Raw genomic sequence first — 25015 nt, forward strand, 5'->3', positions numbered from 1 at the left:
GTGTCCCAGCAGCTCCTTCTCCTCCTCCTCTCCTACTACCCACTCCCACCCCCACCCTTCCTCACCCCCCCACTCTACCGTGCACCCGATTTTCTCCCAAACTCTTCCTTCGGATAACAGCTCCCTGGGCCGGGGAAGTGGAGCCTTGAGCTCAAGTGTTGGGTGGGGGCCCGGGGTGGGGAGCACCCCCTTTGTGACCCACCTCTGCCTGGGCCCAGGAGGGGAGAGTCTGGCTGATTCTCCTCCCCTGCTTGGATTCCTTCTGGGGCGAGACGCTCCGATCTCCCGCTCCTTCCAGGGAAGCCCGCATGTGGGTGAGATGCGAGTCCTGGCCCTCTGTGGGGTCCACCCGCCCACGCCTCCTGTACCCCAGTCCCTCCCCTACCCCACCTGGCCTGGTGGGACAGCACTGGCTCCCAGCCTAGCTGTCCAGTCAGTCCCCCACCAGGCCAGGATTAATCTTTAGCCAAATACCCTGCCCTGGGGCTCAGACTCCTCCCGGGTGTCCACCCTCAGGACCCTGGGCCGGTGGCCTGGGCAGCCAAGTGGGCCCGGGCAGGTTACAGGAGTGTCCAGCTTGGCGGCTCTGGGGCGCAGTCCTGGTGCACAGTGCGGTGGGGCCAGGAGAAGACAGCTGTGCTGGGCATAGCTATGTCCTCGTGACCTTGTGGCTGGGGTGCAAACAGGCAGAAGGCCCATTTCCAACCCTGTGTGTTGGGGGGTAATAAAAGAGGTGGGGGCCTTGAATGCCCTCACCAGCCCTCCTCTTGCCCTCTGGCTCCTCACTCCCAGGACTGGCAGTGACCGCCCCAGGGGAATTGGGGATGGGGGAGGCAGTGAGAGTGGAGAAGGCCTCCCTCTGCCATCCCCAATCCCTCTCTCCCTCCCTCCCCACCCCACATCGGGGTCATGGCACTCAAGGGCGCACTGCCTCACCCACAGGGGAGGCACCTGAGGCACCAAATCCACAGCATCATAAATGGGCCTGTCACTTGTTTCCAGAACAGGGCAGCATGGGGTTTTCCTCAAAGTTCTCCTGGGGCCTGGAAGGCCCTCCCCCAACCTCTGCCCGTCCTGGGGTCAAACCGCTGCCCCTGGGGCCTTCAGGACTGTCCCCAGCCTGGAAATGGGAAAACCCCTTGGTGCTGACTGTCTGGAGTTTTCTGCCCAGGCTGCTTTGTTCCTTTTCTACCTTTTATTGATTTGCCAGCACTTTCATTCATTCACTCATCCATCATTCATTCTAGAAATGCTTAACAAGTTGGGCACTGCGTTTGGGGCTTCAAATGTAGGAGGGCGCAGGGCAGACAGGTTATGAGGCTTATGATGAGGGGCCTTGGGTCCCAATTCATACCTTCCCCCTCACCCCTGCCCGACTCCTGGCAAAGTTCACTTTAAGGACACTGAGGAAACTCTGATGCTGGGTGGGCATGTGGACAGGGCTTGGTGCCCACAGTTAGGCAGCCTGGGGCAGAGCTGGATGAGGGGAGGAACGGGAGGGTGGCCTCAGCCTTAGCTTAATTCCCTGGGCAAACAGCAGGCTGGGCGGGCTCTGCAATTCTGCTTCAAAGGGCCGTGGGGGGGCATGGGCAGGGCCGCTGAGTGGGGGTGTGAACTGGCACGTCCTTGTCCTTTCCAGTTCCTGGAACTTTGCTTTCCTGGGCACTGGGAGCTGCTTCCGTCCAGGGGGAAAGAGGGCCTGGGGCTCAGACCCCAGCCTCCCATCCTGCCCTCACCCCAGGGGCCGGTGGGGTCTGGGGTGGCCAGTTCAGGATGCTACTGGGAGGCGGGAGGGGCCCGCAGCGGGGCCTTCAGCTCTGTTGTCCCTGTCAGTTAATGTGCCCCCCACCTCTCCTTGCCTGGCCAGCTCAGGGTGGTTGGATTCTGGGGAACAGTGTCCTTCCAGTTGGCCCCTGGCAGCGTCTGCGGCATGCGGGGAAAGTTCAGGCCCGAGCATGCCCGGTGGCTCTGACCTGTCTCACCTGGGAGCGCAGAGTGGGGTGCATACATGTGCCCTGGGCAGGAAGCAACCCCCACCCCACGCTTCTGGGCACCTCATCACCTGCCCCTGGCTAACACCACTAACACCGGTCAGCTGGTCAGCCTGCCCCCAGCGTGGGTGGCCTCACAAAGCTGCCTCCCCTGCCCCAGGTGCCTCCCCTCCCTTGTCACCTGTGTTTTCCTTCTCATCAAACAGGAATGTGTCAGCAGGAGCCGGGCTGCTCTCCCCATTGTTAACAGGGCAGGCTCTTGGGCCCCTCCCCACACCCCTCCTCCAGACAGGCCTGGGCCTGCCCCGGGGCCAGCCCACTGCCCCCTGCTGGGAGTCCACAGTGCACCTGTTACCTTTGGGCCTCAGCCCAGGGGGAACTGCACTTGACTCCTGAGTCCCCACCTTCCCACCCTCCGGCTTGCTCTTCCTCCGCAAGTCCAGTCCAGCTGTGTGGGCTGCAGGGCGGCTCAGCGGGGGGCCTGACAAGTCTGCCCCAGCAGAGCATAAGTGTGGGTTCGAGGGGATCCCTGGGGACCTTCCAGACCTGAGAGTCACTGGGCCCCAGGTGGCCTGTCCATGGAACAGGATGTGCTCTGCGCTGGGAGGGGGGGTCCCCCCAGGTCTGAGCTCCTGCCCTTCCCCCCAGTGGCTGGCTCCCTCCTCTCCCTCCATCTCATTCCTAGCTGGGGATCCGTGGTGGGCGGGAGAATGGGGACAAGGAGGAAGTTAGGGTGGCTCCTTGCTGTGGGTAGGGTCTTCCTCCAACACCTAAGCATGAAGTGGCTTGGAGCTGGTCACCTCAAAAGTGGGGTTTGCAAGTTAGAATTAAAGGAGATGCGGAACCTGCCCAGAGAACTTGAGTCGTGGGCCACAAGCTCAAAAGGGATGGGACAGTGAATGCACCGCGTGGTCCTGCAGGAGGACGGGGCTCAGAGCAGCACCACTGGGGCCGTCTGCAAAATCTGAGTGGGGTCTGTGGATCAGATGGGACTAACAGGCCAATGTTAGTTTTAATGATTGTACTGGCATTTAGAAGTGTCCTTGTTTTCAGGAAATACACACTAAAGTATTAGTGTGACCGGGCATGGGGTTGGCAACTTATTGTCACGTGGTGCAAAACATATTTTGATTGGGATTACACCAAGTCTATAAATAAATAAGAGGTAAATTAACACCTTTTTAAAAAAGGCCACCCTGCTGAGGGGTGGGTTCCAAGGCTCCCACATTCCCCACTCTCCAGCGATGCCTGCTGAAAGAGTGTGTGCAAAGCCTTCTTCAGACCCCCCGCAATTTTGGCTGCACATTGGAAGCATCTGGGGACCTTTAAACATGCTGACACCTGGGTTCTGCCCCAGAGGTTGTGGCCTAATTGGTCCAGGTGCAGCCCTGGCTTCAAGATTTACAGGTGCTCCCGGTGACTGGGTGACTGTCACTGCCAGCCAGGAGCAAACCTCACTCTGCTTCTTGGGCCTCCTGCTCCCGCAGTGGGCAGTTCTGCCTGCCCCTGACACTGCACCTCTTCCCCCACCAGCACGGGCCTGGGGCAGAAGGTGTCACACTCTGCCACCCTCCACATGACAATCCAGGGTGTTCCCACCTTGGGCCAGGCTGGGGGCTGATCCTGGAGGCCAGTGAGAGAGGCTGGAGCCCACCTCTTCCCCCAACACTGGGGTCCACGGAGAGGAGGGGGTGTGGGTGGGGAGAGAGAGGGAGGAGTTGCCTGGTGGGGGAAGTGGAGGCTGGACAGCCCCCTGGGCCCGCATTGTGAAGGGGGTGGGCCCAGTAAGGCCTGCAGTGTGTGTGCCCTTCTGGAATATTTGGAATAATTAGCAAGTGAAAGCAGCAAGTTAGCAGGGGAATGCCAGGTTGGCTGAGAGCCAACCTTGAGGACAAAGAAAGGGGCACTGGGAGAAAGGGGTCCATGGAGGCAGGGCCGGATTGCTTGCTCGGGACAGTGGCCATTTGTGCCCGTGTGTGCGCGCCCACGCTCGCGTACATGTGCACGTGTACATGGAAGCTGCTGGGGTGCCGTGCACCAGGGGCGTGTGTGGGTGGCAGGGGCTGGGTGGGGACGTGGATCCCAGGAAAAACTAGGGTGAGGGGATTGAAAGGTGCTGGCTGTCACCCAGACACGTTTCTTGTGCCTTGGTTTCCCCACCAGGACTCTAGTAGTCTGGTTCCTCACAGAGCGGACCTGCCAGTGTGAGTCAGGGAGAGTCTGAGCACTCCACGCCCACTTCCCTGGCGGCCTTCCTGCTCCCCAAGCCTGCGCTGCGTGGATACATGCCAGAGTGGGACGTGGGGGCCCTGGGGCTGGGGCCCTCTGACCTCACACCCAGTCCCTCCAGGAGAGGACGGAGGGAGGGGGGTGCCCGACACAGGCCCGGCTGGAGATGAGGGACCACAGACTTGGGCAGGCGAGCCTGGGCAGGTCCTCGTTGGCGGGGAGGCATGAGCCTTTGTGAGTCCCTGCACTGGAGCAAGGACTGGGGCCACCCCTCCCTTTGGCTCCTGCTGCCCTGGGCTATGGACACAGGTCTCCCCATTGGGCAGATGGGGGCGCTGGGGCCCAGGCTGCCGGAGGTCTTCCCAGGGCGTGGGAAGTTCATCAGGATCTCTCTGCAAGCCCCCAGTGTCCCCATCATCTTCTCAGCCAATCTCTGCCTCCCGCCAACACTGGCTGGGCCCTCACCTTTTCCCAAAGAAAGTTTGGAGCAGGTCCATTTTCAGATTTTTAAAAATTTTATTTTTAAAAATTTTTTATTGTAAATAACGTTCCATGAAAAAGGTTAAATTGCCCCACGGGGCAGGAGGGTGGATGTGGGACGCCGCCCAGGAGGTCAGGATGGAGCGAGGCACACCCCCCCCACAAGAGCAGGCAGGGGCGCGGGGCTCCCCCCTTCCTGGTCCCAATGGTTCCAGCAAGCTCGGCGCCCCTCCCAGTTAAGCCTTAGCTACAGCTACTCTCACTACATTAGTCTGTCTGTTCCCCGCCTCCCCGCAGCTCGGCTGCCCCCAGCGCCCCAGAACCCCAACTTCCTGCTGCTCTCAGTCTCAAGTTGGGCTCAAAGATTAGGGATTTACATCTGCCCTAGGGATGGGTCCAGGCCAAGACTCCAGAGGCCTTGGGGAAGATTTCCATGCCCCATGCTGCATCCCCCCCATTTCTGTCTCCTTGCTCTGCACCCCCTCTCCCAGCCAGCCTCTGCCTGCCAGGCCCCGGGGAGGCTCTGCCAGGAAAGGCCTCCAGGGGTTAATTTGCTGTCACCTAATTAGCATTTGTTGTACCGGGGAACTTTCTCTGGATAGAGATCTGGGGAAGCAGGAGGGAAGCTGAGGTGCTCTGGGGAAGGGCCTCTCTGTTCCTCCCCAGTCTGGCCGGGCCCTTCCAGGCCTCAGCTCTCAGGGTGCAGGGTCCCAGTTCCTGGGGCAGGGGAGAGGCGGATCAATGAAACACTGTGTGTGCAAGGGAGCTGGCAGGGGAGGCAGCAATTCTGGTCCTGGGCCCCCAGTTCTCAGCCTCCTGGGCTTGAATCTGAGGGCAGCCGGGGCTGGTGGCGGTGTGGCCTCATGGGGCCAGCCTTGGGAGACCTGGCCCAGCCCCTGCCTGGGCGATGGGGTGTCCGTAGGCCTGTACTGGGGGGGCAGTTTTGGGCCCTGACTTGGGCATTGTCCGGAGGTGGGGTGGGGCCTGGCCTCTTACAAGAAGGCGCCCACGCTAGCCCAGTCCTGCAGGTCAGCGGCCAGAGTGGCGTCCCCAGCCTCAAAGAGGGGCTCCGGAGGCAGGCAGCCACTGCCACTCTCGTCCCAGGGGTGCTGCAGGAAGGACGTGGCCAGGAAGGTCTCGTCAAAGTCCAGGCTGTCAGCAGCCTGCTCCACTGGAGGCCCCCAGGTTGTGGGGCAGTCGATGTGGCGGCCGTGGACAGTGAGGTCCACATCCCCATGCGAGGCGGGGCTCAGCGGTGGGCTCAGCTCCAGGCCCTCCAGGGCACCCAGCTCCCCGCCCAGTGTGCCGGCGTCGAAGATGGCCTCCCAGTCAAAGTTGCCTTTGAGGGGTTCCAGCTCGCCCTGCTCCTCCTGGGTCAGCAGCAGGGTGCTGGGGGGCCGAGGGACCTTGGCCACCCGCTTGGGCAGCGGCTGTTTGCGCTTATGCCCCAGCCTGCCCTCGCCCGTGGCCCAGCCCGCCTCCCCAGTGGCCTCCTCAAACTCCCGCAGCAGCTGCTGGGCCTCGGTGTTCACCGTCAGCGGCCGGGCCCAAGGGGCAACGCTCGGCTCCTGGGCGGCCTGGCGGGCGAAGGCCGGGTGGATGTGGACCGGGGGCAGCCCCCGCTTCTTGAAGGCCCCGCTCAGCAGCCGCTCAGCGTACTGGGGGTCAATGCGCCAGAAGCCCCCCTTGCCCGGCTCGTCCTTCTCCCGAGGCACTTTGATGAAGCACTTGTTCAGGGACAGGTTGTGGCGGATGGAATTCTGGCAAAGGGAGAGAGAACAAGAGAGGAAGGAACCTATAGGTCAGTGTGGACCCTGGTGATGAAGTGGCACCTAGCACTGCAGCAGGAGCCCCATCATCTCTCCGGGCGGGGGAGGGGAGGACAGACGTGCTGCTCTGACCAGGCGAGGCTGTGGCTCTGGGACAGCAGCCACAGGGCACCAGGAGCCTGGAGTGCTGTCGAGGGCTTTTGTTCCCTGTTGCCCGGATATGTGCCTGCTCAGTCATCCGAGCTCTGAGCCGCAGGGTGGCACTCAGTGCCACCCCCGTCGCCTGCCCTCCCTTCCTTACCCTGCCACTTGCGGCCTCTGGCCAAAGCCCTGGGCTCCCCCAGGGCCTGGACGGCCACCTCCCTGGCCTGGGCCTGGCTGGCCCTCTCTGTGGAGGGAGTGGGTGGAGGGAGGGGGCTGGGCAGCTGAGGATGGGGTGAGTGTGTGTGTGTGTGTGTGTATCTGCTGTCTTTCCTTGTTTGTTGAGCCAGCTGCTGGCCTGGGCCTTCACCCCCCACGGCCCCCTCCTCCCACCCCGGCTCAGTTGATTATTACCCAGCCAGAAGCATAGCGCTCATTCCTGGGGCCATTTCCAGAAGCCCGAGCTGCACAGGCTTAGGGTAGGGAGGGGGTGGGGGTCTCTGCTTTCTCACAGAGGCTACAAATGGCACTGCCCCAGCGTCAGGGCCATTTGGAATGGCTTGGCACTGTGATCCTATGGCCTGCCCCTCTGGGTGCCCCAGAGAAGAGTCTAGGCATTGCTGGGCTCTCTGCCTCCAACTGCCCTGGTCCTGATGGTTGAAGACTCTCAGGGCAATATCTACCCAGCCTCAAACCCATCGTCATTGTCCATTTGTAGGTGCTTAATCTTGTCCAAACCATGCTGGGGGTAGGGTCTAGGTGCGGGGCTGGGACAGTGGCCCCCAGCAAGCTGGGTGTTTACATGGTGGCCTGGGCCCTTGGCTGCTCTGCACCAGCTTCCCAGGCTTGGAACACAAAGCCAGTGCAGTAGGCAGAGCCCCTGTGGAAAGTACCTGGCTCAGGTTAATTGTCCCCCAAGGGAGGTTGGCTGAGAAGGGGGGGGGTGGAAGCAGGAAACTGGGGAGGAGTTGCTGTTGGGGGGCTGAAATAGCAGCTTTAAGAAGGCCTCATTGCCCCCCACCCCCCACTGGGATACAGCTGGCTTCACACCCCACAGCACCTGCCATGGCCCTCCCCAAGCCAACTGCAAAACGGTGGGATGTAGAGCCTAGCTCCGAGGCCACACTCCAGTGTCCGTTTCTGAGTCTGGCCCTGGTAAAGTGTCTTTGTCAGGGCAGTGTCTAGGAATTCTAGGACTTGGTACAAGAATGTGCCCTCAGTCCACCAGCCTCCCCCAGGGGACTGTGTCCACGCAGTCGAGCCCTGGCCTTTGGCTGGGTCTACTGGATGACTAGCAGGTTCCTTCCCCTTGAACCTCAGTTTGCACCCCTAATGCCCTCTGTCCCTGGACATTCCCCCTCCTCCTTCTCCGGAAGTCAAAGGAGAGGCAGTTCCAAGAACTGGACTCTTTTCGTCCTCCCCTCCGGCGCCCTGACTGCTGCACTGCGCCTAGATGGCCTGCAGATCTGGGATGTGAATCCAGGCTGGGGAGGAAGGGAGTGGGGAGGGAGCGGCCACCGCCCGCACCTCCCCTACCTGCCAGGTGGGATCCGCATGGCGGAAGTAGCAGAAGTTGTCCGTGATCCACTTGTAGATGGCCGACAGGGTGATCTTGGTGGCCTTGCTGGCCTGCATGGCCATGCAGATGAGCGTGGCATACGAGTAGGGAGGCTTCACGTGCGGGTTGGTGGCGTAGTCCACGTCGTCGGGGGGCGGGGCCCGCAGCCCCGGGGGCGCGCTCCGCGACGTGCACGACGACGTGGGCTTGCCTGGCGTGTGCGGCTGCCCCAGGCAGGCGGGGTCGGCCGCCAGGGGGGACCCGGGCGCCACGGAGCCTGGCACCTGGTGGTAGCCGTGCGGGTCGGTGCCCCCCGGAGGCAGGGCGGGGGCCTTGGCGTTGAGAATGGAGAATTCCTGCAGCCACTGCAGGCTGGTCAGGCTGTCATCCAGGGCGTCGGGCTCCTCCAGGCCGCCCTCCGGCCCGGCCTCCTCCGCCGGCCCTGCTCCCGAGAGGCGCAGCCAGCTCTCCGCCATGTCTGCGGGGACTCTCCGAGGGGGCGGGCACCATCCACGGGCTGCGCCGGGGGTGGCCTGCCGTGCTCTCCGGGCCGCCGACTCCCGCAGCTCCAGTTACGCAGCCTCCTGGACGTGCGTTTCCATCTCGCGACCCCGAGGTCGCCTCCTCCAAATGCGTATGTGGTGCCTGCGGGGACCACAGCGGGAGCTGAACACTTACCCCACCCCGAGGGGAGAGGGTGTGTAAGGCGGAACCTCCTCTGAAGCCGTCCCCGCAGCTGGATCTTTTAGTGCCCGCGAAACAGAAGCAATGCCCTGGGGTCCGACCCGCCGGATCCGCCTCCCTCTTCCTTTCCTCTTCGAGGTTTCTTTGGCCAAAGGAGGGAAGAGGGTAGGGGCATACGAGTCTGCCCCTTTCTGTCGAAGAGTAGGAGATGAGGACCCCCTTCCTCCCCGCAACAAATGGAAATGGGGCGGGAAGTCCGGGAGGGCAGAGCGACGGGACGGGGGCGGAGGATGTCGTCTGATTCTTGAAAAGGGGTTTTGGGATGGGGGCGGGAGGGTGTCAAGGGAAAGGAGGGAAACGGAACAGAGTTATGGGGGGCAGGAAGCGAGTTTTCCTCAAACTCCTCAGATGTCGGTCCCCGGGCCCACCCCTTCGTCGGGGACAGATGGGAGAGCGGGCCGGTCCCGACGCCCTCCCTTCCCGTGGCCTGTAGCCCGCCCCCGCCGGCCCCTTACCTGGCTCAGAGAGCAGCCCGAGCCCGAGGAAGGTTCTGGAAGAAGTTCCTCCCACCCCCCGCAGCTCTCTGCCCCCAGCTCGAGGGCCCCCGCTAGCGCCCCTCGTCGCCCCCCCGCCCGACGGCGCTTCTCTGAGCGCCCGCGGCCCCGGGACCGGCATTAAGTAGCCGCTCCAAAGGCTTCTCCTGCTGCCATGGCGACGCTCCGCCCCCATAAACAGCTTCCGGCGCTGCCATTGGCCAGCACGTCTCCAAGGCGACCGCGGGCCCTCGCTACTCTCTCCGGCGGCAACTCTCTTCGAACTCCCTCCTCCTGCCGCCCTCTCCCGCGCCACCCAACCCCCTACCCGCCACCGCGTCCCGGCTCGGCGCATTCCCGCCCTAGGGCCCCGCGCTGGGGTCGGAGAAGCGCGCGGCTCGGCCCGAGGCCTCAGGAACCGCCGTCGGCCCTTCACCTTGGGGAACCGCCACTCTCGCCCCCGCCCGCTTCGCGCCAGGCTGCTCCGAGGCGCTGACCGCTTCTGGACCGAGCCAGGGCTTGGGGACCAAGGCCAGAGCGAGCTCAGGCTCAGGAACTGTGTCCTTGAGGTTTTCTCCCTTCTGCGCTGCGAGTGGCACTTTCTCTTGCTTCTGCGGCCTTTCCCTCTCTCCCGACCCCGAGAGTCGCCTCTGGTGCCCGCAGGCGGGCCTGACTCTCCGATGCCACCTGCCGCTCATGGCCACAGAAGCGGCCACAGATCGCAGACACACCGTGGCGGGGAGGGTAATCCAGGGGTTCGCAGTAAACAGCTCCCTACCATGCGTATCCTGAGTAGGGTTCTGTAAGCTGACTTTCCAGAGGTTTCTGTAGAAGTGCAGTCCTTCCTTTCAGATAGCTGAGGAAGCAGAGCCCGTGGGTAAAACTCATAGGTCATGGACTCGACAAAATTCCCTAACGGGATCATTTGCCCCGTTAATTTCACCAACCTTTAAGTGACAGGGACTAAGGGTCGAGGAGCACTGGAGACTGTGGCCCTCCCTCCTCCCTTCCCCTGGCCTCCCTCCTGTCACCAGCTTTCCTGCTCTTTAATTATTGAGGAGCTGCAGTGTTGGAAGTTCTCCGGTTTAAGGCGGCTGCAGAGGCCGAGGTGGGGGCTGGGCTGCCTGCTCAGCCTCTGCCCAGGAGCTGGATGGAGCACAGGGCTGGGAAGCCTGGTGCCGGGAAGGCCTCGCAGAAAGCCAGGCAATGGCATGTCAACTTCCAGCCAGGAACATACTTTTCCTTACCCCTTGCCTCTCCCACTCCTCCAACTCTAGATCCTCTTGACTAAAAATATTAAAGAGTGCTGGAGAAAGTTGGACAGAAACTTTCACACATAAGCCCACTTTGCAGTTAATAGTTCTCCTTCCCTTGTAAACAGTTTTATTCATTTTTAAGAATCATGCAGCAATCCATAAATATTGCATCCTTGATGTCCCCACTATAGTGTGCGCACGAGTGTACTCCAGGGAGCAAGGGGTACACAGATGGCATAAACACTATACACATGCACACACCAGGTGTGCAGACCCTAAAGCAAAGTGAGCAACCAGAATGCCAACACCAGGTGGGCAGGATCCTAACTCCCCAGGGTGAGAAGGCTTAAAGCATGTGGGGCTGTGCCCAGGAAATGCCCCAGAGCGGGTATAAACTCTGGTGGGAGAGAACTGAGTAGGAGGAAGAAAGACTGTGAGGAGGCCAGGATCACATCACCCAAAGGCTATGGGGGAGCATAGACCTAGTGTGGCACGAAGCAGCCCCAGGCCTTCACAGGTAGTCTGAGCCCTCACGGGAGGAGTCAGGCCCCACCCTCTCTCTGGGTGAACCGACCATGTGACGATGTCTCTAGACAGACTAGGGCGGAAGAGTTGGCAGCTGACCTGCCCTCATCAGGCTGACTGAGCACCAACCCCCCGGGATGGGATATTTCTGCTTGTCAAAGAGCTAAATCAGAACAAAGAGGACAGAGAAAGAGAAGAGGAGGGGGGAGAGAGAGGGAGAGAGAGAGAGAAACCAGGATCAAAGGGCATTTCTAACCTAGGTATGTCTTGGATATGGAACTGAGGCCTTGAGGAATCCTTCTGCCTCTTGGTAGGAGAGGCTGAGCCCTTACTGGGAGGGAGGACACACCCTCCAAGAAGGGGTGAAGATAACAGCTTCCTCTTAGGGGTCCTGGCCACTGTGGCTACTGTTTACCTGAATTTCCTTCATCTAGGCTCCTTCCTCCATCCTCCCAGGTAACACCACACTGCGAATACTACCTGCTGGGGACAGGAGGTGGCTCTGTGTGCTACCACCCCAGAGTAAGGGAAGTTCCCTGTTGCCTTGTGCTTCTGGGGCTCATAATCTAAGGAAATCAGGAAGTGGGGTTATTGCTCAATTTATACTGGCTTAAATCTTAACTATGAAAGGGGCTGTAAGAATGTTGGGGGAAGGAAAGGACATTAGGTGAGGCCTGAACCTGTAGGGTCCACTGTGGTGTTTCAGACTAGGTAGATGACAGGCTCCCCTCCACCAGGGCAGGCCGTGAGCCACAACCGCTAGGCAGCAACAGCCATCATTCATCTCACTCCTGGCCTCTGCAGCTACACAGAAGGTGTAAACGACCCTTTGGGCTCTTTTTGAGGCTATCGGCCTTGGAAATGGTCTTGAAAAGCTTTTCCAGGGTAACAATCCCAAATCCTAAAACAGCTTACCACAATGGGCATAGCCTGTAATGCTCTCCCATATCTCAACCTTACAAATCATTGTTGTTTCTAACTTTGCTTCCAGAATAATCTCATGTCTCACTAAACAACCACCTTTTCCAAAAGCAAGTAGACAGCACAACCTTCCAAGAGCCGTGTGGGATCCATTGATAACACCAGTGTTGAGAAAGGAGTTTAACAGCCACCAACTTAGAGGCTAGCCATGCTGTTTCAGGGTTCTGTTTATGTGCCTTACACGGGGTGGAGGCTGGGACATGAATGGAACGATATCTCTTAATTGCTAATGAGCATGTGGAGGGCTCTATCTCCCCCTTCACTGGTTAGGCTCAGCAGATCTGGAAGACGGGAGTAACACATGAAGGGCGGGGAGGGTCCTGGAGGCAAAGGCCCAGGCTCCAGCCTCCAGACCATGGCTGCTGGCCCCAGGCTGCAGCCTGGACTGAGTCCAGTGCTCTCCACCACTGCCTTTGGGGGTCCCGGGCACCAACTTGAGAATCACTGGTCCATACCTCTCTTAGTCTGTTTCTTCGACCATTAATAAAGGGGCAGAGTTGGGGGAAATAGCAGTAAGAATCCCACCTTCCAGGGCTAGGTGAGGATGAAATACAGCAATACACGACAGCTCCTCACACAGTGCCTGGCACATGGAGGTGGTCAACAAACGTGTTTCTTGAGGTGTCACCTTAGGATGGTGTTCCAGGCCTTCCTGAACGTACCTGACCAGGGAAATGCTCCTTAAGGGTAATCATCTTAACAGGATTCTCAGGTTCAAGGGCTCCTCCCCAAACAGACAGGCACAAGAGGCACAGGAGATGAGCTCTGCTATTAGAAGGAAGAATTTTTTTAACCAACTTTTGGTTGCTACCATTTCTCTTTTCCTTGAGAAAGGAGCTCCTAGCGCTTACGGAGGGAAACTCCATGTATAGTGCAGTATGGCTCTCCCTTGTCCCAGGAACCACCCCCGACCCCAGCCCAAGTGGGGTTTCAAGTTGGTTATGATGTGCCAGAGACCAGAAAATGCCAGATGGATGTTTGTAAGACAGCTGCCAAAACTCCAAGTCTTCTTAGTTTACCCCTTAAGGAGAAAAAAGATGTGTAAGAAACAACTAGCCTGTGGACCTCAGCTCCACCTGAACGTTAACATACAGCGGGAACATTCCAGAGAGTCTCTGCAAAGGGTCTCATGAGCTGCAGTTCATTGAGTGGCTTCAGCCCACAAGGAGAAAGGAAAGGAGGGCTTCCAGTCCCTCTGAGAGGGGAAGGACCATGGTTACAGGAGGCGAGGTTGGGAGGAGTGGGCAGAACTCAACGTCCAGCTTTCGCATGAGTATAAACAGTCTACACGTGTCTCGGTGAGGATGCCCAGGAGGCCTGCAGCCCCGTGAGGATGGAGGGAACGTGAGGGCAAGACGGGAGCCCGGTACAGCGGCTGGGGCTCTCAGACAGCCAAAGGACCCCACACACAGGGCCTATTCTCGGGGTCCTCCAGGCTGCTGGATGACAGGCGCCGGTGCTGGGTGTTCCGACGAGTGACAACGTTGTCATCAGCCTGCCAGGTACCTGGGGAAGAGAAAGTGAAGGTTACAGGAGCTGGACCTTTGGCCATGTCTAGACGATGTCTCCAGCAGGGCGGCCCAGGAAGCTAGCAGGATGCGTGGGACCTGAAACTCTATAAGGGCAGAAGCCACAGCACACGAGGAAAGAATGGGGAGAAGCAGGCGCGACGGTGCAGGGGCTGTGTACTGTCATTGCTGCTGTGGCTCCCGGACAGAGGACACAAAAGCTATTCCTTATTTTGTGAACTTGCCCTAGGCTCCACTTTTGCGCCTTAATTACTGGGGTTTGAAGTGTGCCTGTATGCGATGATGGACACGGACAAGGACACAGAGACAGGGCTTCGCTGAGCTGTTTTTATCAGGGCAGGACGAAGTGCGGGGAGAGGAGAGTAGGTTTGTTCAGGCCCAAAGTGTTAGTGTTTTCTGTGGAAACCAAGGTGGGGCAGGAAGGGGCTGGCCACCCCACATGGAGCCTGGGACAGAATGGCATCCTGCAGGGACAGCACAAGGCTCTAACACCCCTCCCCCACACCCACTGCTCTTCATCTCCCCCTGCACCTGAGCAGCAGGCAGAGGTTTGCTATCAGCTGGTGCCATCAGCCCAGGCGGCACTAGCCCGAGAACCTTGGAGTCCCACAGGTACCAGCACTGAACTCATCCTCCTGCCACAAATCTGCTGCCACCCTGTGTGAGGAGCAGCAGCTGCCCGACCAGAAACCCATTCTCGGTGCTTCTCCCTCCTTTGTGCTCTGTATCCAACCCACCACCACCTCCTGTTTGCACCCTGCCTAGTCATGTGACTAAATCCTTAGTCGCACTGACTGGGGCTTCACTCCCAGTTTACGATAAACTGACTGTGATACTGCGCACATCACTTTACTTTGAGCCTTGGTTTTCTCATCCATTGAATGGGAGAGAAGTACTTGGCTCATGGGCTTGCTGTGAGGACCAAAGGAGATCACAGGAGGGAGCTGGCAGAGCACCTGGCTCTGGGACAGACTGTGCTCCTTCAGGCCACCCTCATCTCTTCCCCACGCCTCCTCCTGCTCTCCAGCGCCCAGCTCCCCCTGCTGAGGGAAGGCAGGGCCTCAGCCACCTCTGCCCTGGGGAGCAAGCCCTGGCTCCCTGGGGTGAGGGAAGGCATTTCCTCCTTTGGTCCCCGTGGGCCTCTGGAACTTTGTCTCCCAGTGTCCTCCCCTCCAAGGCACCTGGGGGCCAGAGGACGCCCTGCGTGCTCCCCACAGCCTGCCCCACACTGCGGAAACTGCTGCATCCTTGAATCCTCCGTTAGACCGTACGCTCCTCCTGGGCAGAGGTGGCGACGTCCTCACTGGTGCACACCGGAGCCTGGCACAGAGCCTGGCCCGTCAGAGGACTCGTTCAGTGGGCAGGGCCGACCAGCTGTAGAGTGCAGTCCTGAGGTTGAGGGAGGCCACTCGCAGGTGTCCAGGGCCTACCTCAGGCCAGTCCAGGACACGAAACCTTTAACGGCACCAGGGGTAACCAGGTCTAAACTGCTTATTTCCCGCTAAGGTGTGACAATCCATCCTAATAGTCTCATAATAGGCTGTGGTGGTGGACGCCAGGGGGAGAGAAATGACTAGAACAGGAAAGTCTGAGGCACCTCTCCCTCACACCCCAACTGGATTTGGGATCTTTACTCCCTGGGGGCACTGGACCCTGGGACATGACTCAAAGGTGCTCTTCCCCTCCTAATGTGGCAAGATGAATATAAGGCAATATTGCCTTTTAAGCTAGGAACCCCAAATAAAATAGGCTGTCCATTCATTTATATAATTTGGTAGATCTCATACCTATTCCTCAATGTTTATGGGGCAGGACTCCGGAACTGCGGCTGTTCAGTAGGAAAGACCAAAAGCAAATGGTAAACAAGAGAGAAGACACACACACACACACACACACACACACACACACACACACACACACACACACACATACAACAGTAGCAGTAACACCACCACCACCACCGCCGCCACCGCCACCACCAGCACGTCATGAAATGCTGGGACTGCGAGGCTGCCCAGAGAGACTTCCTGACTCTGAATTCACAGGGGTCCTTGCTACAAACTCCACCATTCCAGAAGCCTTAGCCAGGGCTGAAAATCGGTTCCTTGTGGAAGAGACTCAACCCTCAAATCTGAAGTCTGTTCCCTCTGGGTTCTTCCTTTTTTTTTTTTTTTTTTAAGCAGAATGTAGTGAGGACAGGGGTTCAATTTCCTCTTTTATTAAGGAGGGGGGCAGAGTCTCACTCTGCTGCCCTGGGTAGGGTGCAATGGCTTCGTCGTAGCTCACTGCAACCTCCAACTCCTGGGCTCAAGTGATCCTCCTGCTTTGGCCTCCCAGAGTGCTAGGATTACAGGATTGAGCCACTGTGCCTGTCCCTCCCTGGCTTCTTGGTACAGTCTGTGATGAGGGGAGATCTGCAGCAAGAATGAAGCCCCCTTTCTCCCTGAAAGGACTCTGAAGGGCCCACAGCAAAGCCCTGCGGCTGCTCTCCCTTCAGCCTCATTTAGACAGTGGTGACTGCAGGCAGTGAGCCTGGCATGCAGGGGAAGCTTCTGCAGCGAGTGCCACCATTTTGTCTGGCTGAATCCAGGACCCTCCGGCCAGAAAATGGAGCTCAGAGATTTAAAATCCTTGGAGGGAGATGGATAAAGGTGCTTTCCATTCAATTCCTGTTTTGAGGACTTAGAAATGGGAGAGTGAAGTGACCTCTAGAGGTAGATATTGGGAGCACATTTGGGGAAGTTTTGCCTCTTTCCTGCCTCTACTAAGCCATTAATTAAATTTAAGGACTAGTAATTCAGTTGTCTTTATAGAGTTTCTCTCCAGGGGAAAGAAAAACTTAATTCGAATTTTTCCTTAGTGTCCACGAAGTGCAAACTTTCCTAGCAGCATCTTGGTCTTGCGTTACAAGGCTCAAAGAGAGGTGGGAACTAAATTTCAGGCCTCTACAAGCATTTTTAGATTTAACTGGATATACCCATTCCTGTGCAATAATACAGTCATTTAAAAATTGTATTTGTATTTCCACTAAAAAGACCCAGATTATTTGCCTTTTTCCATCACGTACACTACTCAGAGCCTCTCACAGAACCATCACTCACTCTGATCACCATCCTGCCACTTGTGTAATTATCCACTGAATTCCTTGGTGTCACCTCTACTTAGAGTGGTCTCACCATTCTAATCTTACCGCTACATTTCCATCCACTGAGCTTTCCCCCTTCCAGAACCCTTCAGAAAAAATTTCAGAACACGCTTCCCCCCTGCAAGTGAAGAACCAGAAATCCCCCCTTGGTCTTGGTGCCCAGGAAGACTCAGAAGCTTCATAGGAGGGGGACTGGAATGACACAGGTGCTGCTAAGCCTCTCACAAGTGTGACTACAGTGGTGAGGATGAGAACTGCCATGGTTCTCAATCCTCGCCACCAGCTGGGTCTCCTGGTAGAGCACATGGAGCAGCCTGTGCTCTCCCTTTGTGGGCTCTGCTTCTCATCGGCCCTCCGTGGAGTGACACCGACTTGAAGAGAGAAACGGACTCAAGCAGAGACCAGGTGCGTGTGCAGCTGTCCCGATGGAGAGAGGAGTGGGGAGCCACGGCAGCCTGTGGGCATCTCCACTGCAGGGTGGAAATCTGAACACAGATTTTGCTCAGTGAGAAGATACGCTTTCCCCTCTCTGGTAAAGGGGGAACCAGAGGTCTTGGGACCTCTAGTGAGGATACAATGGACACTTAACGTGCTTATACCTGAGTCCCTCCCTGTCCCGACAGCTGCCATAGCATTTGATTGCATGTCTGGCCCAAACGTGAACCCAGTATCATCTCAAAACAGCTGGCTCCAGAAATCACCATAATGAATGAACCCCAAGGCTGCTTTCTTCCAATTCCCCTCCCACGGTCCCCTAAGTGGAATAAATACCAACAAGAAGGTTGGCCAGAGGGAGTTAGGAAGAGGAGGAAGTAGAAGGAATAAGCTCAGTTTCTACCAGCACTGTTGGCTAAAATAATTCCCAGCAGCTCCCTCTGCCAAAAACTAGGGGTGAGTTGGGGAGTCCCTTGAGGGAGGCAGAGACCTAGATTTCCCTCCTGGAGCCCAGGGAGAGGATAGCCAGTGTAGAGCTGCCACAGACACAGGGCAGAGCTAGGGCAGAGATACTCTCTTTACCCAACTATTGACCAAGGATGCCAGTCAAAGGCAAATCCTTCCCATCATCCTTGCCACAGAAACATCCCCATTTTTGTTGAACAGAAATTAATATAGTCTCATCTCATGAATATTTTCTTAGAAAATCTTAGTATGTTGAATACAGGACCTTGCCCCTTCTAAAGGAAAACCTTGCTTTCAGCCCTAAGCAAGAGCCTCCCAGGTGTGTGCACGCCCAGCAAGCTTGGTGTCGGGCTAAGCAGAGGCAGGGAGGACAGTGCTGGCACAGAGTGAACATGAACTTTCATACTAAGTCTAGATAACAGAAATGAGCTTAAAAAAATAAACAAATCAGACAGACAGATTTACATTTGACAAAATGACGTGAAACACAAACGGACAGACAGAAGCAAGGTCAGGAGTGGCAAGGCAGGGAGTGATGTGGACCCTGGGCCCAGCAGCTCCAGTCCAGGCCTAAATGGCAGGAGGCTGGCCACATGGTCCATGCTCCCTCCTCCATGCTCAGGCAGGGACAGGGTCTTTCCTAGGCCTGTGCAGGAGAAGCAGGTGAACTGATACTTCTTCCTTTGGCCTCACTGAAGATTAAGAGACCTGGGCAGTATCTTCAGGACAAACTGAAGAGAAAATAACTTAGGAGCCCTTTGAAAGGCTGGAGAAAGTGTCTCCTGAGAACTCCAGCTTCCCCTGCCACAAGCTTGTGTGGGGCCAGAGCGTGCTGGGGCCGTGTCTTGCACAGGCGGATGGAGAGTGGCAACCACCGGAGGTCATGTGGCTCCAACACCTCCAGCCACGTCGCTGAGCGAGTAAAGCACTGGACCCATGATGTGGCTGTTCTGAAGCTGACGTCAATCTTCATTCAGGGAATGTTTAAGAGGATTACAGTCAGTACAGTGTGAAGGACAATCTCTGCAGTGAAACTAGGAGGGGACATTTGACTGAGTCCACTTGGGCAAGACTTGGCTTTTAGAAAAGTGGTTCTTGGAGTCCTTGAATGAGCACATGGAGTAGGAGGAGGTCAGTGCTCAAAGTGTGATTAACATGGCTCCTTTATAAGGAATTCTCCTAGATTCAGTTTAGTATCACGAGAAGGAACAAGAGGCACACTGACAACCTGATCAAATTTAAAGTTGGGACTCCGGGGAGCAGTCACCCTCGACCCCAGACCTCTCCATTGGGATCCAAATCTAGCACGTACAATGCACATGGTAACCCAAAGCTCACTGATCACAGAGCCCTTTCCTCGCCTATAAAATGCTGGCTTTCATATTCCTCTCTGATCCTAACTGAAACACGTTTTTTCTAAGGAGCTATGGCGTCATTTTTAAAGAGCTCAGGCCATCTTTCCAAGACTTTCGTATAGAGGTGGTGTTTTATCTGCTCAAACTTCCTGTTGATAAAAACAAGACCAGGCACCTGATATGGTATCGGCAAGATTGTCATGGCGGGGGTTCAAGATCAGGCCAAATCATAAGGAGAGCAAGTTTTGCTACTTTCTTCCTACCCTAATATTCTCACTCAGAGCAGGGGTTGCTCTCTGCAAAAAAATCAAGGACTCTCCCCAGACCTTCTCACTTCCTTTCAGCAACTGGTCTCCAGCACTTAGCACACCTCGGACTTTTTGGCAAGAACTGCAGGGCAGGAGATGGGTGTATCAGGGTAAGAGCAGGGGTAAGAGCAGAGGGATTGTCTCCCACCAAGTTCATGTTCAGCAGACTGCCACTCACCGGGTAAGCAGACCTCAGAGCACAGCTTATTGTCCAGTGCTTTCACGCTTGCGATGTCAAAGTCATTGTTATTGTCACACTCCATACCTAGAAATGCGCATGTCCTTTGGCCTGTAACGGAGTTAATGCAGTTAGAGAGGGACTGGCTGTGTTTTAATCGCTTTGCTGTCCTTAAAATAAAAGTCTTAAGGATGGAGACAAAAAAAAAAAATCAAATCATATGTTAAAATAAAAAAGACAGTAATTAAGTGGGTAAAGAGTGGACAAAAAAAGGAGTCAAATTGTGTGGGCATGTCTGTGTTCTCAAGCTCTCCTGTTCTGTTTCTCTAACTGGCACCTTTTGATCTGCTGTCCCCTAACAAGTCAGATCACCGAGGACGCTGCAGGACACAGGCTCCACTGAGAACCCCGCAGAGAGCAGCGCTGGGCAGAGGCCAGGCTGGCACCAGCTGGAGAAGGCCAGGGAGGAGTCACCCTGCTCATGCCTGTGTCTGCCTCGGGCGGGTGTGTTTAGGACCACAAGTCTCTGCAAGGTAAGTACATAAAATAACAACTAAAGGTCTTAGGTTCCATAATTTTGCATATCAGTCAGAATGGCCACATTTGCAAAATTATGACTTGATTTCCTTTGAGACCTGAGTTGTTATTTTGAGTAAGTTTTAAGTGACTGACCAGAAATCTACAGACATGTAAGATGGGAAGGGAAAAGTTTTAGAAGTGATTTTGTCAAGTTCTCCTCTTTTTTTCTTGGTGAAAAGGAGAGAAGAAAACATAAATCCACCACGTGGGCTAGGGAACAGCAGGTGACACTCCTGGCCACACGGAACTTTTAGAAGCAAATGTGTTATGGGGGAAACAATCGCAGAGGGTAACTCTGGAGCCTTGAGCACGGAAACCATCGGCCGAGTCCGTGAAACTCCAAACCCTCCGGGCTGGTGCGTGGGAGCTGAGGAGCCCACCCCTGGCGGCCACCTCTCCTCAGGCTCCTTGGCCAGGCGGGAGCCGTCAAGCCCGCATGCACCTCCCAAGCAATGGCCAGCGCTAAAGCAGAAGCAACTTGGATGACGACTGCTGGCACATCTGCGTCCAGGCCGGGCACACGTGTGCTCTGGAGGTGCCCCTGCGGGAGGCGCCTCAGAGCAGCAGAGGAAAGAGTCAGCTGCCAGGAACACGTGTTGTTCCCTGCGCAGGGTGACTCTCCTGCCCCCCTTCTTCCTCCTGCTTCCCTGCTCTGCAGACCACTCCTTCTCTCCTAGCCCGACTGGAAATAAAATTCTTCAGCTGAAGGTATAGCTGAGGCCTGAATACGGTAAAGAAAACCATCATGTAGCCTACAAAACACTGGCGTAAGCTGAGCTGCTAAAGAAACTTGGATCTAGTTCCTTTGCCGTGCCTGCTGGCTCCCAAGAGCCCCCTTTTACAGGAATGTTGACCAATTTCCTCATTAGAGCAAAACCTGACCAGCTGCCAAATGGTCCTTCCTCCCCAGTGAAGACACTGCCACGGCTGCTCAACATCTGAGCCACCGCGGCAGCTCTGAGGGACTCGGGTAGGAACCTGCAGCAGGAGGCTGGCGATGGGACTGCCCAGAAGGCTTCAGAGCCCACTCAAGGTAAACCCAGAGCTACATGTGTCTTCTGCAGCATCCTCACCCTGATGTCCTTGGCTCTGAGTCCCAGAAAGAGCTGGGGAGGTCACTGAGGTCATCAGTAGCCTGCCTGCTTTGCTATGCCATCAAGAAGTCAACCTGTCTCCCAACTGCCACACAACTGGGCAGTGCCACCGACTCATACAGGCACCTCCCTCTCTACCTTTTAAAGAACACCCAGGAAAGAAACATAATAAAAGGGAGCAAAGGACCAGGTCTTTTACCATCTTCTTGTGTGGGCGATCCATCCTCTTCCTCTATAACATCATTTCCCTAGGACAGAAGGAAGGCCCCATGAGTCTATCCAGCAGCAAAATCGGTAAATCGATCGGCTAAAACAGAACTAATCATCTTAATGGTATTGAACTCCAGGGCCTACGTCAATAGCACACATTTCCCACCGTGTTTGACATGCCCAGGAGACAGAGCAGAGGCAGATGGGCAGCCCACAGGGATGAAGTCTGAGCCACGTACCAATATGCAGTCTGTCAGGGACACCCTTGTTAATAACTTAGCTGATATGGTTTCTCTAAGGCCAAGATAAAAGTTATTAAGTAAAAAAGCAAATCTTGAGATCAAAAGACTTTCAGAAATCCCTTAGGGTCCCAAACTCTATCCAGATACTACTTTGAGAGCATCTGGTCCAAGAAAAGTTCTAGAGCCCTTGCTGTGAGCTGGCACTCCCCGACGCTCCACAGATACCGCAGTCAGGGCACTTCTCACATGAACCGCAGTCCTGCCTGCCTGCTGGACGGGGCTCCTGTTTAGGCAAAGTGGGTGGGGTCAGGCAGAAACCTCGTACTCAGCTCTGTCTGGGCCCCAGAGCCAGGGAGCAGCTGGGACACAGTCCCCCTGTGTAAATACTCACTAGATGGATGAAGGATAACACATTCTCAAGGTCCAGGGTCTGACAGGAAAAGTCCCCCCCCTGAACCCACTCCACACCCACCGCACTGAAGCCCGTGCCTCTGCTCACTGGACGTCCACAGGCCAGCGTGCGGCTGCTCTTATCTCTACCCGCTGTCCACCTCTAACCGATCCAGGCCCGCTACCCAGGAAGGCTCCTTCAGCACGGCCTCCACCCTGTCCTAATGGGCATCCCCAGCCAAGGCCAGCGGTTGCTCTGGCTGCCGTCAGGGTTACCTCTGCGTCCTGCTCTCCGGCTGGCAGGCCAGCAAAGTTGCTATCTGGAGACTCTGCTGGCAGCCCCTGCAAAAGAGCAACAGAGTCCAAGGGTGCAGTTGTCACAGACTCTCCTGTCAAGCTTTCAACAACAGCAAACCCAAACCCACGTCTTCTTCAGTACAAAACTGGGGAGGAATAGAAGAGTCCCATCCAAGGGACAGCCTTGTTTTGCACAGGACTCCTTCCAGCACCCTGGCTATGCAGCCCAGCCCGGCAGACCTTGGATGAGGCCACTTTGGTCATGCGCACAAGGCACAGAGAAGCCAGGGCGGTCCCCGTGCCCTTCCCTTACCTCTCCTTCTTCTGAGGGGGCCCGGCTGGCAGCTGGGGGGGAAGGGAGAGCGTCTCCCTCCTCTTCAGTGCCGGGGGCAATGTAGGAGCCGGACATGGAGGAGACGGTGTCGGTGCTGATCTGGGAGGACGCCATGGACATGACAGACTGGGCCAGACTGCTGCTGGCAGGGCCTTTGGAGACAGGGGTGGAGGAAGGAGCCTGGAGGTCAGGCAGAGCTTCTGCACGGTTCCTGGGGAGCAGAGCTCTCGCCCTGCGCTCAGGCAGTGAGAAGTACATCTTGCCCTCCCCTAAAAAAGGTTTTAGGTTTGAGGTTTTCCAAGATTCTCCTCCTTTATATTTTGGAGCTCAGAACTCAACCTCAGGGACCAGGGATTTGCTTTGCCCTGTCATAATGACATAATGACAGGGCTGGGACTAAGAGAACCAGTTCTCCCCTAGCGACAGGCAAGCTCTGTCCCATCCTTCCGCTGTTGTAGGAGCAAGGCCCCTTCCCTCTCAAGCTGGACCTATGTGGTCATGCACCTCAGACACTAGCTTGCTGCACCCAAGTCCATTCCCAGAGGAAATGCCAGGACAGCTGTGGACGTGGTTAAGGGGAAAGGACAGGCAGCCACTCCCTGCTCCCTCATGTACCTTCTGGGGAGGAGATTGTGGATGAGAGGGGCGTCCCCGTGCAAGATGACTGGTCAATAGCTCCCGATGACGACAAGGTGAGATTCTCACTTTCTGGAGTCACACCACATTCCTGGGGGGTGTGGGGGACACAAGGGGACACGTAGTAAGCACAAGCCAACCGTGCTGGAAGAAAGGGGTTAGGGCAGAGGGGTGGTTCTGAGTAGGGATGAGAGGAAAGGGGACACTGGGAGGGACTATGTGGCATGCAGAGGCTGCGGCTTCTCTTCTGTCCTCACTTCTTAGCCCAGGCCTGGAACGACTGTCTCCCAGGGGAGGCACTAAATTCAGTCAGCACCTCCTGCCTGAGGCACAGCATCTGCCGGGGCTGTACAAAGACTGCAGCTCAGGTGACACAGGTCACCCAGCAGCTGTGACATGGGGACACCCCAGGTTTCCCCAGGATTATGATCAGCTTTCCTTCTAAGGGAAAAGAATACAAAACCAGCAGAGGCCTCACTGCCTATGGGAACTCTCCACGTGGACGCCAAGTTAGTTCCAGCTCCATCATCTATTAATAAAACAAACTCTGCCTTGGCTCCTGCCTGCTGCTCCTCCCACGCCCCACCTCTGCTCCCGACCCCTACTGCCAGGCTCCTGGGCACACAGCCTCACCCACCCGGCAGATGCAAAGCTCCATGGCTGTATCTCCATAATCCTCCTCCTTCCCGGAGGCCCTCTTTTAGCTAGTTTAGGCATTCCCTCCTGCCTGGGTTACTGAAGCCATTTGCTAGCTGGCCTGTCTCCTGTCTAGTCCGGGCCACACTGCTCTCAGGGGGCCTCGGGAAGCAGAGCCCCCACTGTGTCCCTGGCCTGCTCCAAGCCCGACTTCCCGCCTGGCCTTGGGTGCACTGTCCCTGCCACCTGGATGTTTCTCTCACTTTTCTCTTCATGTCTAAAAAATTTCAAGATTCAGCTCAAATGCTACTCCTTATAACACTTTTTCTGATTTCCTCCACTTACAATAATCTTGTCCACAGCACTTTATTGCCCTTGTTTTGGGCACACTTCTTTCTATACTTAAAATTCATTCATTCCTCCATTTAACAAAGCAACAGCGACATGCCAGGTATGGCGTTGCTCTTCATGCACCTTTTCTGTCCCAGCTAGACCTGAGCTCCTAAGGGTAGGGACCACTTTATTAGCGTCCTATGCACCGCTGTGCCTAGCTCCTGCCCTATAGTGAGTAATAAACCTCTGTTAAGTAAAGTATGTGAGGGTAGAAAATTCCAGTCTCCTTCCACTCCACACACTGGCGTCCCAGCACCTCCCCCAGGGCTTCCACTCACTGTTTGCAGGCCCGGAGCCTCTCTGCTCACGTGTCTGTACAGCTCGCCCTCTCACCGCCCTCGGTCTCTGCTCCTGCACCAGTTTTTTTTTTTGTTTTTTTCTTTGAGACAGAGTCTCACTCTTTTGCCTGGGCTAGAGTGCTGTGGCGTCAGCCTTGCTCACAGCAACCTCAAACTCCTGGGCTTAGGCGATCCTCCTGCCTTAGTCTCCCAGGTATCTGAGACTACAGGCACGTGCCACTGTGCCCAGCTAATTTTTTTTTTCTATTTTTAGATTTTTTGGCTAATTTCTTTCTATTTATAGTAGAGACGGGGTTTTGTTCTTACTCAGGCTGGTCTCGGACTCCTGAGCTCAAGCAATCCT

The 25015-nt window shown here is 56.5% G+C and overlaps 2 protein-coding genes across 3 annotated transcripts in view; both read right to left on the minus strand.

Annotated features, from left to right (window-relative positions):
- Positions 1 to 4734: 4734 nt before the first annotated feature.
- Positions 4735 to 9500, minus strand: FOXJ1 (forkhead box J1). The gene is made up of 3 exons (XM_012778870.3): positions 9368 to 9500; positions 8147 to 8813; positions 4735 to 6460 (listed from the first exon to the last, which is right to left on the minus strand). The coding sequence occupies exons 2-3, from the start codon at positions 8642 to 8644 to the stop codon at positions 5693 to 5695; spliced, it is 1266 nt and encodes a 421-aa protein (XP_012634324.2). The 5' UTR covers positions 8645 to 8813; positions 9368 to 9500; the 3' UTR covers positions 4735 to 5692.
- Positions 9501 to 10751: 1251 nt separating this feature from the next.
- RNF157 (ring finger protein 157) overlaps positions 10752 to 25015 on the minus strand; it is a 78673-nt gene continuing 64409 nt past the window's right edge. Inside the window, exons 14-20 of one of the 2 annotated variants that reach the window (XM_075994775.1) lie at positions 23324 to 23435; positions 22688 to 22860; positions 22354 to 22419; positions 21435 to 21483; positions 19563 to 19673; positions 15464 to 15504; positions 13568 to 13653 (exon numbers count right to left, since the gene is read on the minus strand). In XM_075994775.1, the coding sequence (XP_075850890.1) occupies positions 15464 to 15504; positions 19563 to 19673; positions 21435 to 21483; positions 22354 to 22419; positions 22688 to 22860; positions 23324 to 23435 (552 nt within the window). In that variant the 3' untranslated portion in view covers positions 13568 to 13653. Of the gene's footprint in view, positions 13654 to 15463; positions 15505 to 19562; positions 19674 to 21434; positions 21484 to 22353; positions 22420 to 22687; positions 22861 to 23323; positions 23436 to 25015 lie in introns of both variants that reach the window. The other variant, XM_075994774.1, reaches the window with a different exon arrangement.

The sequence above is a fragment of the Microcebus murinus genome, chromosome 18 (assembly GCF_040939455.1).
Source record: "Microcebus murinus isolate Inina chromosome 18, M.murinus_Inina_mat1.0, whole genome shotgun sequence".
In the NCBI taxonomy this organism is placed as follows: Eukaryota; Metazoa; Chordata; class Mammalia; order Primates; family Cheirogaleidae; genus Microcebus; species Microcebus murinus.